The following is a 12,809-nucleotide window of genomic DNA, read 5'->3' as shown; positions in this document are numbered from 1 at the left end:
TTTCCCCCCTTTTATGCTGTCTCTTTTTCCCCTTCAGGGGGGACTAAGGATTAAAAAAAGAAAAAGTTTTTAAAAAAAAAAAAAAAAAAAAAGAGTAAGAAAAGAGCTAAGTGGGGTGTGTGTGCCGGTCGTTTTTGCTGGAAGATTTTCTGGAGGACTGAAAAGCTCTTTGCATCTTTCACAGCCAAGGGACAGGCAGTGAATTCCACAAGGGCAGCAGCTGGGTGTTCAGGCAGGCACGCCTGCCCCGACCCCCCGGCTGCCTGCTCCCCGCTCATTCCACCTGCACCTCAGCCACTGTGTGGCAAAGGACCCCGAGGATCTGGAGACACTTACTTGCCCGGCTGCATCGGCTTGTCCCTGATGTATGTGTCTGTCTACAAACCTCCAAAAGGGATGGCTTGGTCTGTAGAAGCAGTGAGATGTGGGAAGGATCTGTCTTATACCCATTATACAGCTGCCCACTTTATGGTGCTTTCTGCTGAGTAACCTTAATTCAAATTCTTCAAGAAAAGAAAGCATAATCTTGCTTTTCTCCATTTTAAGCCCAGCTCTACTTTGTTTGGAGGTGGTTATGAGAAGAAGCACTTGTTCTAAGCTACAGAGTTTAACGTTTTATTTTGCATTTGAGGTAAGTATGGGTCCTCTCCAATTCTCTTACTGATGCTTTTGGAGAGTTTATATTTTATATGAGGCTGGATCACATCAAATAACTAAAACACGTTTTTTACCCAGCAACAGTTTCTAACTACTGCTTAACTATAAAACTGAATGAGGAATTAGATGGGCAGTAGAATGACAGAGAGTTCAACATAGACATTCAAAATGAAAAATAAACTCACCCAGGAGTGGAAGGGAGGAAAACAACAACATATGCAACCCATTTTATAATTCAGGACAGTCTTGAACATTTCAGCTATTGCTTCAGCTTGACAGAACTAAAGCCAGAAAAAGACAGATTACCCAAACTCCCCAGCTTTAGGGTTTGTATGAAGAGAAGGTGATTTATTTTGTTGACTTTCTCTACTGAGCTTATTTTCTGATTTGTTGATGTATAATTATGACAATGGTTCCATAGGTCTAATGTAAAAAGCCTTTCATTTCCAGGTATCACTTTCAAGCTGTCATTTCACAATATGCCATCCCTAACCACTCGTCCCTGCCTCCCCATATTGTACCACCTCCACAGTTGTGTCAACACAACTGTTTGTAGAACGGCAATCTTAACTGGATCACTGAACTGATTTGGATTAAAAATAGCATTTGCTTTGGAGGGGATAGGGCGTGGGAATGAGCAACTGGGGGCAGAAAAGGGCCAACTGAGATGGGGGGAGGAGAAAGGATGGGAACTCATTAAACTATTCTTACTGCTGAAGTTGAGCTATTGTGAAACTGTGAGTTCATACTCACCTTTTAGCTATGCTTTTGGGCCATGCTTTTCACCTAGTATTAATCAAATTAGACACATTGAACTCTCATTCCCATTACTTTTAATGCAAACAAGGGGACAAATTCCGTGAAGAGCTTATGAACCATCATTCAAGACTACATCCATTCCATCTACTGTTCATACTGCACCAGGTGAGTCAGTAGCAAACAATGCTACCGCAAATGTCTAACCCAGACCTCACGGAGGTCAGTGAAGGTACACCTTGCTAAATAAGCAAGAGCCAGGGAGTGAGCTCTAGCCCTGGTCTTAATCATCGCCACAGATGATTTGTTAGCTAGCTCCCCAGCTCTGCACTGGCCTGTCACATCTTGCTCATTCGAAGCAACTCTTATGTAAAAAGGACTAACCTGAAGCAGTGTGGGTACAGGTCAGCGGAGACACATGGGCTTCAAGCCAGTTACTCATTCCTATCCCACTTTTGTTACACAATATTGAGAGACCTGACTGCCCTTCCTTTGCTTTCATCAGGCTTTAGGTCAGGATCCAGAAACTGGAATGCCAGAACGAGTTATTCATACTTGAATTTCACACAAAGACATGTAAGCAACACAAACACATTTGTAGCCCCTCTGTATATTTTGCTTAAAATAGATCTGGAACTAAAGGAATTCAGGGACTGAATTAGAAACTGACTCAATGAAAAGATGATTCCTTCTTGTAAAAAGTCACCATGATTACCCAGTGATCTGGAATAATAATTTAATGACATCAGTATGTCAAGTAAACAATTCCACAACCAAACACTGGAGTGACCCACATGCAATTCCCTTATTTATAGCGCAAGTATCAACAGCACATAAAATTGTAATTAAATATACTAGCTCATTTGCCACAGATTAATCAAATAGCTGCTAAAATCATTGCTAATATGTCATCAGCTTGCATAATGCTTTTGTCATATCTTAAAATATTATTTCATGTATTTATGTCAGCCTTCTCCTAATGAACAATCATTTCCCAGATGCCCTATCAATCCACATAAATAAAAAGCCTAAGTAATTTGCTAACTTGAAGCAGTGAGGATACAGTTAGACTTTTGTTATCAAAACACCCTTGGGATTAGGGCTAGAAGCAAAGTGGCTCTCTTTAATAGAAAAGGATATGGCCTTATGTCCTCTTGTGAAGAAAATCTGCACCAACAAATTAATGTTTCCTAATTTTCTAGTAATTACTCTTTTGCTAGCTGAAGAATAGTTGTGATTTGCAATCTAGCCTGTTCTGTGCTAGGGTACAACCAAGTACAATATCTAAGTTGACAGATCACAGTCATGTTTGATGGAGGAAAAGAAGTCAAGATTTATGATTTCTCTGAATGTCGTGCCTGTGAACACTGTTGATAACGTGGTGGGTAGCAGTTGTGGGCAGAGACATTCAAATGCTCTTACTTAATTCTGCTTAGGCAAAGGTTATTTTTCGACTAGGTTATGATTGTCACTGTCATAGACCAATTAGTGCCCTGTATCTTATCTTTTGCCAAAAGTGCTATGTCATTCTTCATGTACTGTGGCTCCCATAGGGAGCATTTGACAGTGAATAACCCTCCAGAAATAATTAATCAGGCTCAAATTTACCAGGGGAGCTACAGGGGCAATGGGTTTCCTTCTAGCAAAGGATGCCATGGTGTGTAAGCTTTTGCCTCCTCTATTAGAGGCAGAGCAATGTGACTCTGCAAATACTCCTTCTGATCATGGATGTCTTTATCCTGTTAAGAAAAATTATCACTTTTCTCATATTATTCCAATTTTACCCACAGGCACTGGACATGTAAATAACAAAACCAGAATTTACAATACAAAACTCACAATGTTGGTTTTTTTTCACAGAATTAATTTCCAGATTCTAATCAGGTGCAACCTGTATCGTTTTGGAGGAATGAAATCTATACCCTCTGCCTCAAAGAAGAGTTGCAGAAGGGAATGACAGTCTTTGCCTACCTGCAAATGCCTCCACATTTTTATAACATCCAAACAATGCAATCGTAATGGAAAAGATCCAGTGAACTCTGTGTGTTGTATGAGGAGGCACAGAGTTCATTGAACGTGATTTAACAGACTCTTAGAAATGGAAGAAACAGAGCAGGATGATTTTCCAAATTCTGGAACAGAAAGACCTGCAGTGTCTAGAGTGACAAGTGATTTCTGGGCCATGGTTTCACACTACGAAGAGTTTATCTGCAAGATTTTCAGGTCCATGTTCAACCTCAACAGCATGGTGCCACAAACAATTTTTCAGCAAAGCTGAGGGTCTGCTCTCAGCCACATGCCACAGTGCAGGGCAGCAGGAGGAGAAAGGGAAAACAGTACCTAAAGCCAGTGTTCTCACGGCTTTATGCCGTGAAACCACATCTTGATTAATTTTCAAATACTCACATTAGGCAAATGAAAAGCCTAGGAAACACAAACTCTTCTAAAAAATGGGGACCTTTTAATAACAGTTCAGATTAAACTGCCAAAGACTGGCACACCAAAATTCATTAGTCACTCAAGAAAAAAAAAAAAAAGAGTATATTTAGCTCTAGGACTTGTTTATCTCATTCCTAAAGGTAAGGTATGCCAACCAAGGAGTACAAAGATTATTCTTTATGGATTTTGGTCTGTCTCAGGCAAGAAATTTTTTCTTAATTAACTTTTCTGATCTACAGATATCAGTGTCTTCTTGTAGGCATTGAAAAACTCCGTAGGAAAGTGGTGGGTTCCATAAATAAAACAAAGGAATTAAAACCTGCAAAACATTACTGGCAAGACTGACCAGATAGTTTTTAAAGCTGTTGCTAAAGTCATTGCAGACAGCAGCTGAAGTTACTGTGAAATAAATTAATTGTTTTGTGGAGATAGCTGGCAAAAATTATATTCCCTTATACATGGAAAAACAGAGTGAGAACTATTTCTAAAATACCTAGAAGCTGTGGATTTAAGCCAGTTTTCCAGCAAGTTTGTAACTACTAAGATTTATAGAAATCATAGGATGTCCTGTGTTTCTAAATTTATAACTAGAAAAAAATCAGCAAGACTGTCTGGATACATATATTTTGCTTCAAAATTTAGCCACAAAGTAATACTACTTGTTTAGATTCAGGCTAAAAGTTACATGTAAAAACTCTAGAATACTGAATGGGGACCACCATAACCCATGTTCAGGTATCCGTGAAAAGCTCAACACAGATTTATTAATGTTTAAGAATAGTGTTCTCAGTTTCCCCAGCATGAGTCATGAAGCTGAGCACTCAATTATGTAAGACAGCTTTCAGTAAGTATGGAATGACATAAAATGGGTCATTTTAGTTACAAAAACTTAGGACCATTTTATGAAATGCTATGTTGTTTGCTCCCAATAGCTTCAGTAAGTATTAAGGGTTGTCTGTATCTCAGAAATTAGGGCTTGTTTTGCTAAAAGTTATGTTGATAAATTTTATAGGTAGATTACTGCATATTATTAAAATTTATTAAAAGTAAATTGCCAGATATTAATAAGGATCTGGGAGAACAAGGAAAACGAGATGCTCAAGGACAAGATTCCTGGCTGGTGCAAATCAGAACAGTTCCTAGATTTCGAAGAATGTATATTAATCTGTATCTGCTAAAGACTTCATTCTATAGGTACACAAACGCAGACAACACTTCAGTGAATTTATTTTTCCCCTGACAGCATGAACAGTACCGATTCCTCCTCATCCCATCCATTCTCGCTCACAGCAACCTGAACATTCAGAACCTACCCAATGCGATCAAGAGTGGGAAAAACAAAGTCATAAATTATCTAGAATCAGAGACCTGGAACTTTGGGAAAGGAATTTTTGTTCCCATGTTTGCACTTGAGGACTTACCTATTGAGAATATTTTTCCAGTCTTCAAGCAGGAGCTTGGCAGTTTCTTTCTGCAAAGCGGCGCTTTGGCCAGGATCCCCTGACAGCAAGAACATCATTACCACAGAGCGCATAGAAGCCCTCAGAAACCAAACCACCATGCTCACTTCCCCATGGACAATGAATTGTCTTCTGAAAGGTACCAGAGCGGCAAAACTGTAAGTCTGGATAAACAGTGGGCTTACAGAAAAACATGTAGTTTTTCAATGCTTTTACAAATATATCTACAAATATAGGAAAGGAGATGGTGCTCACGTATGTCCCCAAAGGCTAATTCCTCACCAGTAAATCCTGTAGAAGTATGGTGGCTGGTAGAAACCAGACCAGCTTCATGTCTGAAACAGCTTGTGATACAGAGTAATGAGAAGCATAGGCTGAACTGTTAAGAAATGAATGTATTTCAAAGTACATATGTTTCATAGACGAGGTCACTTCAGGAGGGCCTCAGGAGTAAGTTAACAGTCAGCAACTTCAGTAGAGGAGGAGAGGGAAAGCTAAATTGACCTGAAATATCAGGGTGAGTGCTTACATTTTGTGCTCTCAAACTAGCATCTAGGGGAATAAAAAAATTAGCAAGAAGAGTCTGAGAACAGTGGTCCCAAACTTTTAGGAACAGATATGTCTGTTCTTAACCCTTTAATTTTATTTGCAGACTACCCTATGCCCTTTTATTATTCAGGTTCAGGGCAAGAAGTTTAAATGATTCCAAGGACCTGAGGTGGACAACTTACCTCAGCCTTTCATTGCACAGTCTGAAAATGGCTTAATTTTCATCTACTGCTGATTGCCATCTAAAATGTTTTATTTTACAGAGAGCTTATTGGTCTACTTCCAACTGTCTTGAAATAAAGTTGCAGGGATGGCTTAAGGTCAAAGTCTCAAATAATGGTTTACATGATCAGGATTATTTCTACAAGATAGAAATTTCTAGAAATTTCTTTCTAACCCCTCTCCTCCTGACCACCACTAAGTTTGTAGCTGACATGCTACGAATTTTATTTGCTGTCTTTGGATTTGAGCAGCTATTTTAACACTATTGCTTATATTCTCAATAATTTAAATAGCAGTTCACCCAATTACTCTTTAAAAAGTGTCTTAGCTACCCACCAGATGAGTCCGTCAGAGAAAGCTTTATTTCTCGTCTTGCTTCTTTGCTAAAACCTGACAAAAATTATTAAGAGATAAAGTGAATTCTGATGAGCATTTCTATTCTGTGATATCAGTATTTCACTTCACATTTGATAGAAAAACTAATTATGTATCCTTAATTTAGTCATTCGGAGGTAGATTTTAGAAGGAAAAAATGCATGGATTTGAGAAATGACAAAACACAATATATCACTGAAATTCAGTTAAAGGGTACCAACGTCACACTGTGCAGAGGAGCTGGTAGGGGACACTTTACATTCTGCATCTCGTCACCTGGCATGTGTCAGCATCTTCAAGGTTACCCCTCGTCACATGAGAGGCATCAGGTTCCACTGAGCATGGGGGCTACTATTACAGCAAGCTTAAATCCGGAATGGTTGTCCTCCCCTGTTCGTAACAGTATTTAAAGCAATTGTGCCTATCTTGTGAGCTCTTTGTGACCTAAGGGCTTCTGCTATTTTACAGTCCAGGGTACAGTGTGTGCTGTGCTCTGGAATATCTATACCCCACAAACAGCTGAGACATGAATCGTTCCATAATAAGTCAATTACTTACTACATTACAGATTTTCCCTTGCCTATAGATTTCTTTCTACCCATTTTGGAATACCTAAATCTTTTTGTATACAGCTTTTATTAAACCTAAACCCTGCAGATATATTGTCTCAGTTGCCTTATATATTTTGTATTAAACTATGGTGTAACAATAATAAAAAAGAAATTATTTATCTTTTCTGCAAATTGACATCCGCCTCCCCCTGGAAATATCCAGATATTTAAGAGACTTCTGAACACAGAGTGATCTTGAAAGACTGTTGGCATACAATAAGAGAGTTTGAACTCTGAAACAAAATCACCTTACAAAGTCATAAATTATTGAATATTGCCATTCAAATCACATAGCCTGTTTCTTAAGCTCCAACAAACAGGTCCATTTATCTTTTGAACTCAAAGATCTTTCCAGTACTTAGTTATCATAATATATTCTACATGATTTGGGGACAATCATAGAAGCACAATAAATCCCACAATTTGCAAAAAAAACTCTCCTATTTTTATGTCATGGATAGAAAGAAGTCCATGGGCTGCTTTTCAATGTTACTTACCACCTAGAAGTCCACTGGACATAGTGGAATGATCTTGCATGGAAGTGAAAATATTACTTTAAAGCATGACTTCTCAGCACTAATTTTTGAAGATCTGAAAAAGGCAAACACAGTACTATGCATTAGGAACATATCTAGGTGTGTATATGTTGGGTTTGTGTGATACCATTTATTTGTAAGGCAGATATTGTAATACCATCACTGATGTATCTTGGAAAATTTGTGGACTATATCACATACATAGACACGTTTGTAAGGCTGATAATGGAATGGCTGAGGAACACAAAAATGCAGTCTGTGCTTCTGTGTTAGTGATTTAATGTACCAGAGGAGGTTGGTTTTGATATGTGTTTGCCTTCCTTTTATACTTAGAGACATGATATACAACCAAGCACATCACTGGTGTTCAGAGCAGTTTCCCTCCAGAAGGAATCAAGGTTGAAGAAACACAGAGGGCCACCACCCAGAGCACTTCACCTCCAGCAGTCACCTGCCATGCATACACTGTGTGTGCCATGGACCAACCGCTGGCATGAACTTTACTGTTGTTCTGGGTACTGCTGAAAGGCATTTAAAGAATAATGCAATCATCTGGCAGAGTCAACATGGGTTCACAAAGGGAAATTCATGTTTGACTATATTGGATATTACCAATTTAATTATTTGATATCGTTCTGTGATAAGGTCACCCTCCTGCTGGATGAAGGGAAGGCAGTGGATGTACTTTTTCTGGGTTTTAGTAAGGCTTTTCACACTGTCCCTCACAGCATCCTTCTGGACAAGTTGTCCAGCTGTGGGATGAGCGGGTGAAGAACTGGCTGAAGGGCAGAACTGAAAGGGTTGTAGTGAATGGGGCTACACCTGGCTGGCAACCCATCACCAGCAGTGTTCCTCAGGGTTCAATTCTAGGGCCAGTTCTGTTCAATGTATTTATGAACGATCTGGATGCAGGACTTGAATGCACCATTAGCAAGCTTGGTGATGATACCAAATTGGGAGGTGCTGCTGACTCCCTTGAGAGACAAGAGGCCTTGCAGAGGGATCTGGACAGATTGGAGCATTGGGTTATGATTAATGTGATGAAATTTAACAAGTCCAAATGCCGGATCTTGCACCTAGGCCAGAGTAACACCAGGCACAAGTATAAACTGGGAGAGGAGTGGCTGGAGAGCAGCCCTGCAGAAAGAGATCTGGGGGTGCTGGTTGGCAGCAGGCTCAACGCGAGCCAGAAGTGTGCCCTGGCAGCCAAGAGGGCAAACCCCACCCTGGGGTGCATCAAACACATCATAACCAGCCGTTCAAAAGTGGTGATTACCCGCTATATTCAGCATTGGTGCGGCCTCACTTTGAGTACTGTGTCCAGTTCTGGGCCCCACAATTTAAGAAGGATGTGAAGGTCCTTGAATGCATCCAGAGAAAGGCAAAAAAGCTGGTGAAGGGACTGGAAGGCACATCCTATAGGGAATGGCTAAGGACTTTGGGCTTGTCTAGTTTGGAGAGAAGGAGGCTGAGGGCAGACCGCATTGCTCTCTACAGCTTCTTGAGGAGGGGAAGTAGAGAGGGAGGTGCTGAGATCTTCTCCCTAGGATCCAGTGATAGGACACGTGGGAATGGTTCAAAGCTGTGCCAGGGGAGGTTTAGGCTGGACATTGGGAAGCATTTCTTTACTGAGAGAGTGGTCAAACACTGGAACAGGCTTCCTAGAGGTGGTTGATGCCCCAGGCCCATCAGCGTTTAAGAGGCATTTTCACAATGCCCTTAACAACAGGTTTTAACTTTTGATCAGCCCTGAATGGGTCAGGCAGTTGGACTAGATGATCGTTGTAGGTCCCTTCCAGCTGAAATAATCTATTCTATTCTATTCTATTCTATTCTATTCTATTCTATTCTATTCTATTCTATACTATACTATACTATACTATACTATTCTAAAGTGCAATGTAGACTTATGGTTCTGGAACTGTAATAGATCTCATCAAGACAAAACCCAGTGCTTCCCCTTTGCTTTGCACCAGCTGTTGATGAAGATGTACCACAAGTATTAAAAAGAACTCTACAAATATTAAAAAAACCCCTTCTAAAACACGTTCCCTTCACTTATGTAACACATTTCTGACACACTTATTTGGGCACTCACACACTGCAGCCTTGTCATCTGTAAATTGTGTGGTCTCTCCAAGTTTATTCCAACCTCATGTATAGATGTATGCAGAAAATAGGCAGAGATTGAACATATCACTTCAACAAATCCTGTCAATACCTGATCATTAAGTAAAGGTCACAGTGTGTTCAGTGGAAGCTGAACCAGGTTGGACGGGGCTCTGAGCAACCTGATCTAGTTAGCGGTGTCCCTGCTGCTGCAGGGGGGTTGGACTAGATGATCTCCTGAGGTCCCTTCCAACCCTTACGATTCTGTGATTCTGTGATTCTGTGATTCTGTGATTCTATGAATTGTGTGTGTACATATATCCCTGGAAGTAATCAGGGACAACCAAATAGTAAACCAGTATACATAGAATATATATGACTTTACATAGCATTTATCACCAATCTGGAATACATTGTCTTATATTTCTTGCTAATGTAGACAATAATTCTGAATTTTAGTTAAAGATCTACAGTTCACATTTAAATATGGAGGTGCTTTGAAAGCCAGCTGGTGAAAAAACTAAACAGAAGGTATTTTTATTTCTTTATTTCCTTTAGACAACACAAGAGAATGCAAAGAAAAGTGTCTACAACACATTTTGCACCAGGGTGTACCGCTTCTGCCATGCATTGGCTCACAAATTCCACCGTTTACATTTTTGTTGGTAAACTAATAAAAGGGCAACGAGCTGTGATTGTTTCCAGTTCAAACAAACCAAATGCATTCACATATGAGATGTATCCATGGCTTTCACGCGCTGCTTTATCAGTTAGGAGTTAACAAGGGGAGACTGGTTTCCTTGTGCGGGGCCAACATTCCACTCATACCAGCGGAGAGTAATGCTACTGAGGTTACGGACATCCCTTCTGATGTTTCAAAGCTTCAAATCAAGATGCGGTTGGCAGGCAACAAAAGCCCAAGCAGCATAAAAGGCACAGAACATTGATATAGGAGCTTAAATTAATAGAGGGATTCATTCTGTGATATTACACCACCACCATCCCCCTTTCACAGCGAATTCGCAGAGCTCCTTGTTTCTGCACTGAACAGCCTTCAGCAGCAAAACTGAGCAGACCCTAGGTTTGCACACTCTGTGCATCTTCAGGTTTAAAATGAGTGACATCATAGCACAAACACCATGCATAGTTGTGAGGTACAGGTATGGGTTTATGTTGGAGCAGTAGGAAGATCATTTTGGCAGAAAGTTTTATCTGTAACTTAACCATGAGGTGATAAAGGTTGCATACATTTGTCAAAAGCCATTGATGCAAGCCAAATGCAGTATTGCCTGGAGAAAATACACATTTCGACTGCTGACAACAGAACCCATCTTCAAGGAAGCCTGCGTTTTGGGAGCAGACCTCTGCACAGCTTTATTCCACAAGTCTAAGGTACTTGACAATTTTTAGTCCCTTTTCCTCTCCATGTCTACACAGATTTGGAATAAAATACTTTCCCTGCAGTGAGTTTTGTGTACATGTTTTGTGTATTGTTTTAACTTCAAGTACTCAGCTGGCAGTAAGTTCACAGCTGTAGTAGCATTATCAATAAATCGAGAAGGCCACCTTCCATCTCTGAAAAAAAAAAAAAGAAAAAAACCCAAGCAATAACTATGAGCTGAAATAAATTCTTCAGACCCTGAAGATACTATCTGTACAAAATTACAAGTTACCTGGGGATTCAACAATCCATTCCCCTTAACTTCAAAGAGCAGGTATCTTTAATATGTCAAAATACTAAGTAAGTATACTTTCTAAAGCTGCTGTCCTCATTCCGGTATGTTGACAGCAAAATTAGGGAAGAAAACAAAAATTAAAAGGCTTCTGTAACTGTCATGATATGAGAATGCCAAAAAGAACAGGAACAACTTGAAATCAATGAATTTCTCAAATACGTACAAGCTCTGTCAAAACATCATAATTTAGATTTTAGAGAGAAAGGGAAAGGTACTTTGAGTACAGAGTCTAAGAGATTCTTTTAGCAAGGGAAAGAAGGCAGTAGTCATGTTGCCTGCAGTAATGAGAAATGTCTCATTAAATTAAGGGTTTCTTCCCTGTTTTCTGTAAGAAGTGGAAACAGAGAGCCAAATGCCTGTCCCTGCTAATGGCTGATTTTACAAGGAGCAAAATATGAAACAAAACTTTAGCTTTTGTGTAATGCTTAACACCCTCAGGCCTCAAAAGAGATGCCAAAGAAGGACAATATTGCTCTCTGCACTTTTTGGACAAACATTAACCTATTCCTGCAGTCCTTGACTCCGGCAAGATGCCTGGTAGTGCCAAAATGTCGACCACTCTCGCTCCGAGGCCCAGGCAACCCAAGGTCTGAGCACCTCCGCTCTTTGGGGGACCAGGTCCTCTTTTGCTAACAGGATAACATGTGTGTGAGAGGTAAAATATTTGCCTTGGAAAACAAAACTTTCTTTCTGTCATATAAATGAAGTACTGGCGGCCAGATATCACCTTAAATAAAAATAATAAAATGCCAAATGCTTAGAGCCAAAACAAGATTAATGCTGTATTTTGGGGTGGGGGTGGGGGTAAGCTAGAAAAGGACTGCAGAAGGCTTTTAAGCCTTAACTTCTAGCAAATAATTGGCAGCAAATGTCTAACAATTTATATGAGGGAATAAAAATATTCATTGTGTGTGTATGTGTGTTGGCTTTGAATACCATGGTCACCCTCCAGCTAAGGAGTCGTTTACATCTGCCAGCCAGCAGCCAGACACCAGCAGGGAGTTGGCAGAACCCTTATGGGCTCATTGTGCGCGAGTCCAGCCAGGGAGCAGAGCCAAGACTCCCTCTCGGGCTCTCCTCAGCAGCCAGAAGCAGCAGCTCCCCTCGGCGAGCTAAAAATGACCTCCCTACCTGCTGGCCAAGCCCAGAAAGGTGCCGAGCTCACGTTCGTTCAGATGGATGCTGCTCCCCACACAGCCCACCAAGGGGCTCCTGTGACTGTGGGCGCATGGTCTGCCAGGGTCTCTTTGACAAAGTCTCATAGATTTCATTTGAAACTTTTCACTGCCTCAAAGTTTCAGCCTATGATTTACAAGCTTTCAGTGTATTACTGCAGTCCGGACATGTAAAGCAAAATAA

General features: G+C 40.4%; 1 protein-coding gene across 1 annotated transcript in view; it reads right to left on the bottom strand.

Moving 5' to 3' along the window:
• IRS2 (insulin receptor substrate 2) overlaps positions 1-12,809 on the bottom strand; it is a 140,209-nt gene that overhangs the window by 45,053 nt on the left and 82,347 nt on the right. The window contains exon 2 of the mRNA XM_035901166.1: positions 5,274-5,352. Within this exon, the coding sequence (XP_035757059.1) occupies positions 5,274-5,352 (79 nt within the window). The remainder of the gene's footprint in view (positions 1-5,273; positions 5,353-12,809) is intronic.

The sequence above is a fragment of the Egretta garzetta genome, unplaced genomic scaffold (assembly GCF_000687185.1).
Source record: "Egretta garzetta isolate BGI_Z169 unplaced genomic scaffold, ASM68718v1 scaffold168, whole genome shotgun sequence".
In the NCBI taxonomy this organism is placed as follows: domain Eukaryota; kingdom Metazoa; phylum Chordata; class Aves; order Pelecaniformes; family Ardeidae; genus Egretta; species Egretta garzetta.
The sequence above is the reverse complement of the archived record's forward strand: the minus strand, read 5'-3'. Positions and strand labels throughout refer to the sequence as shown.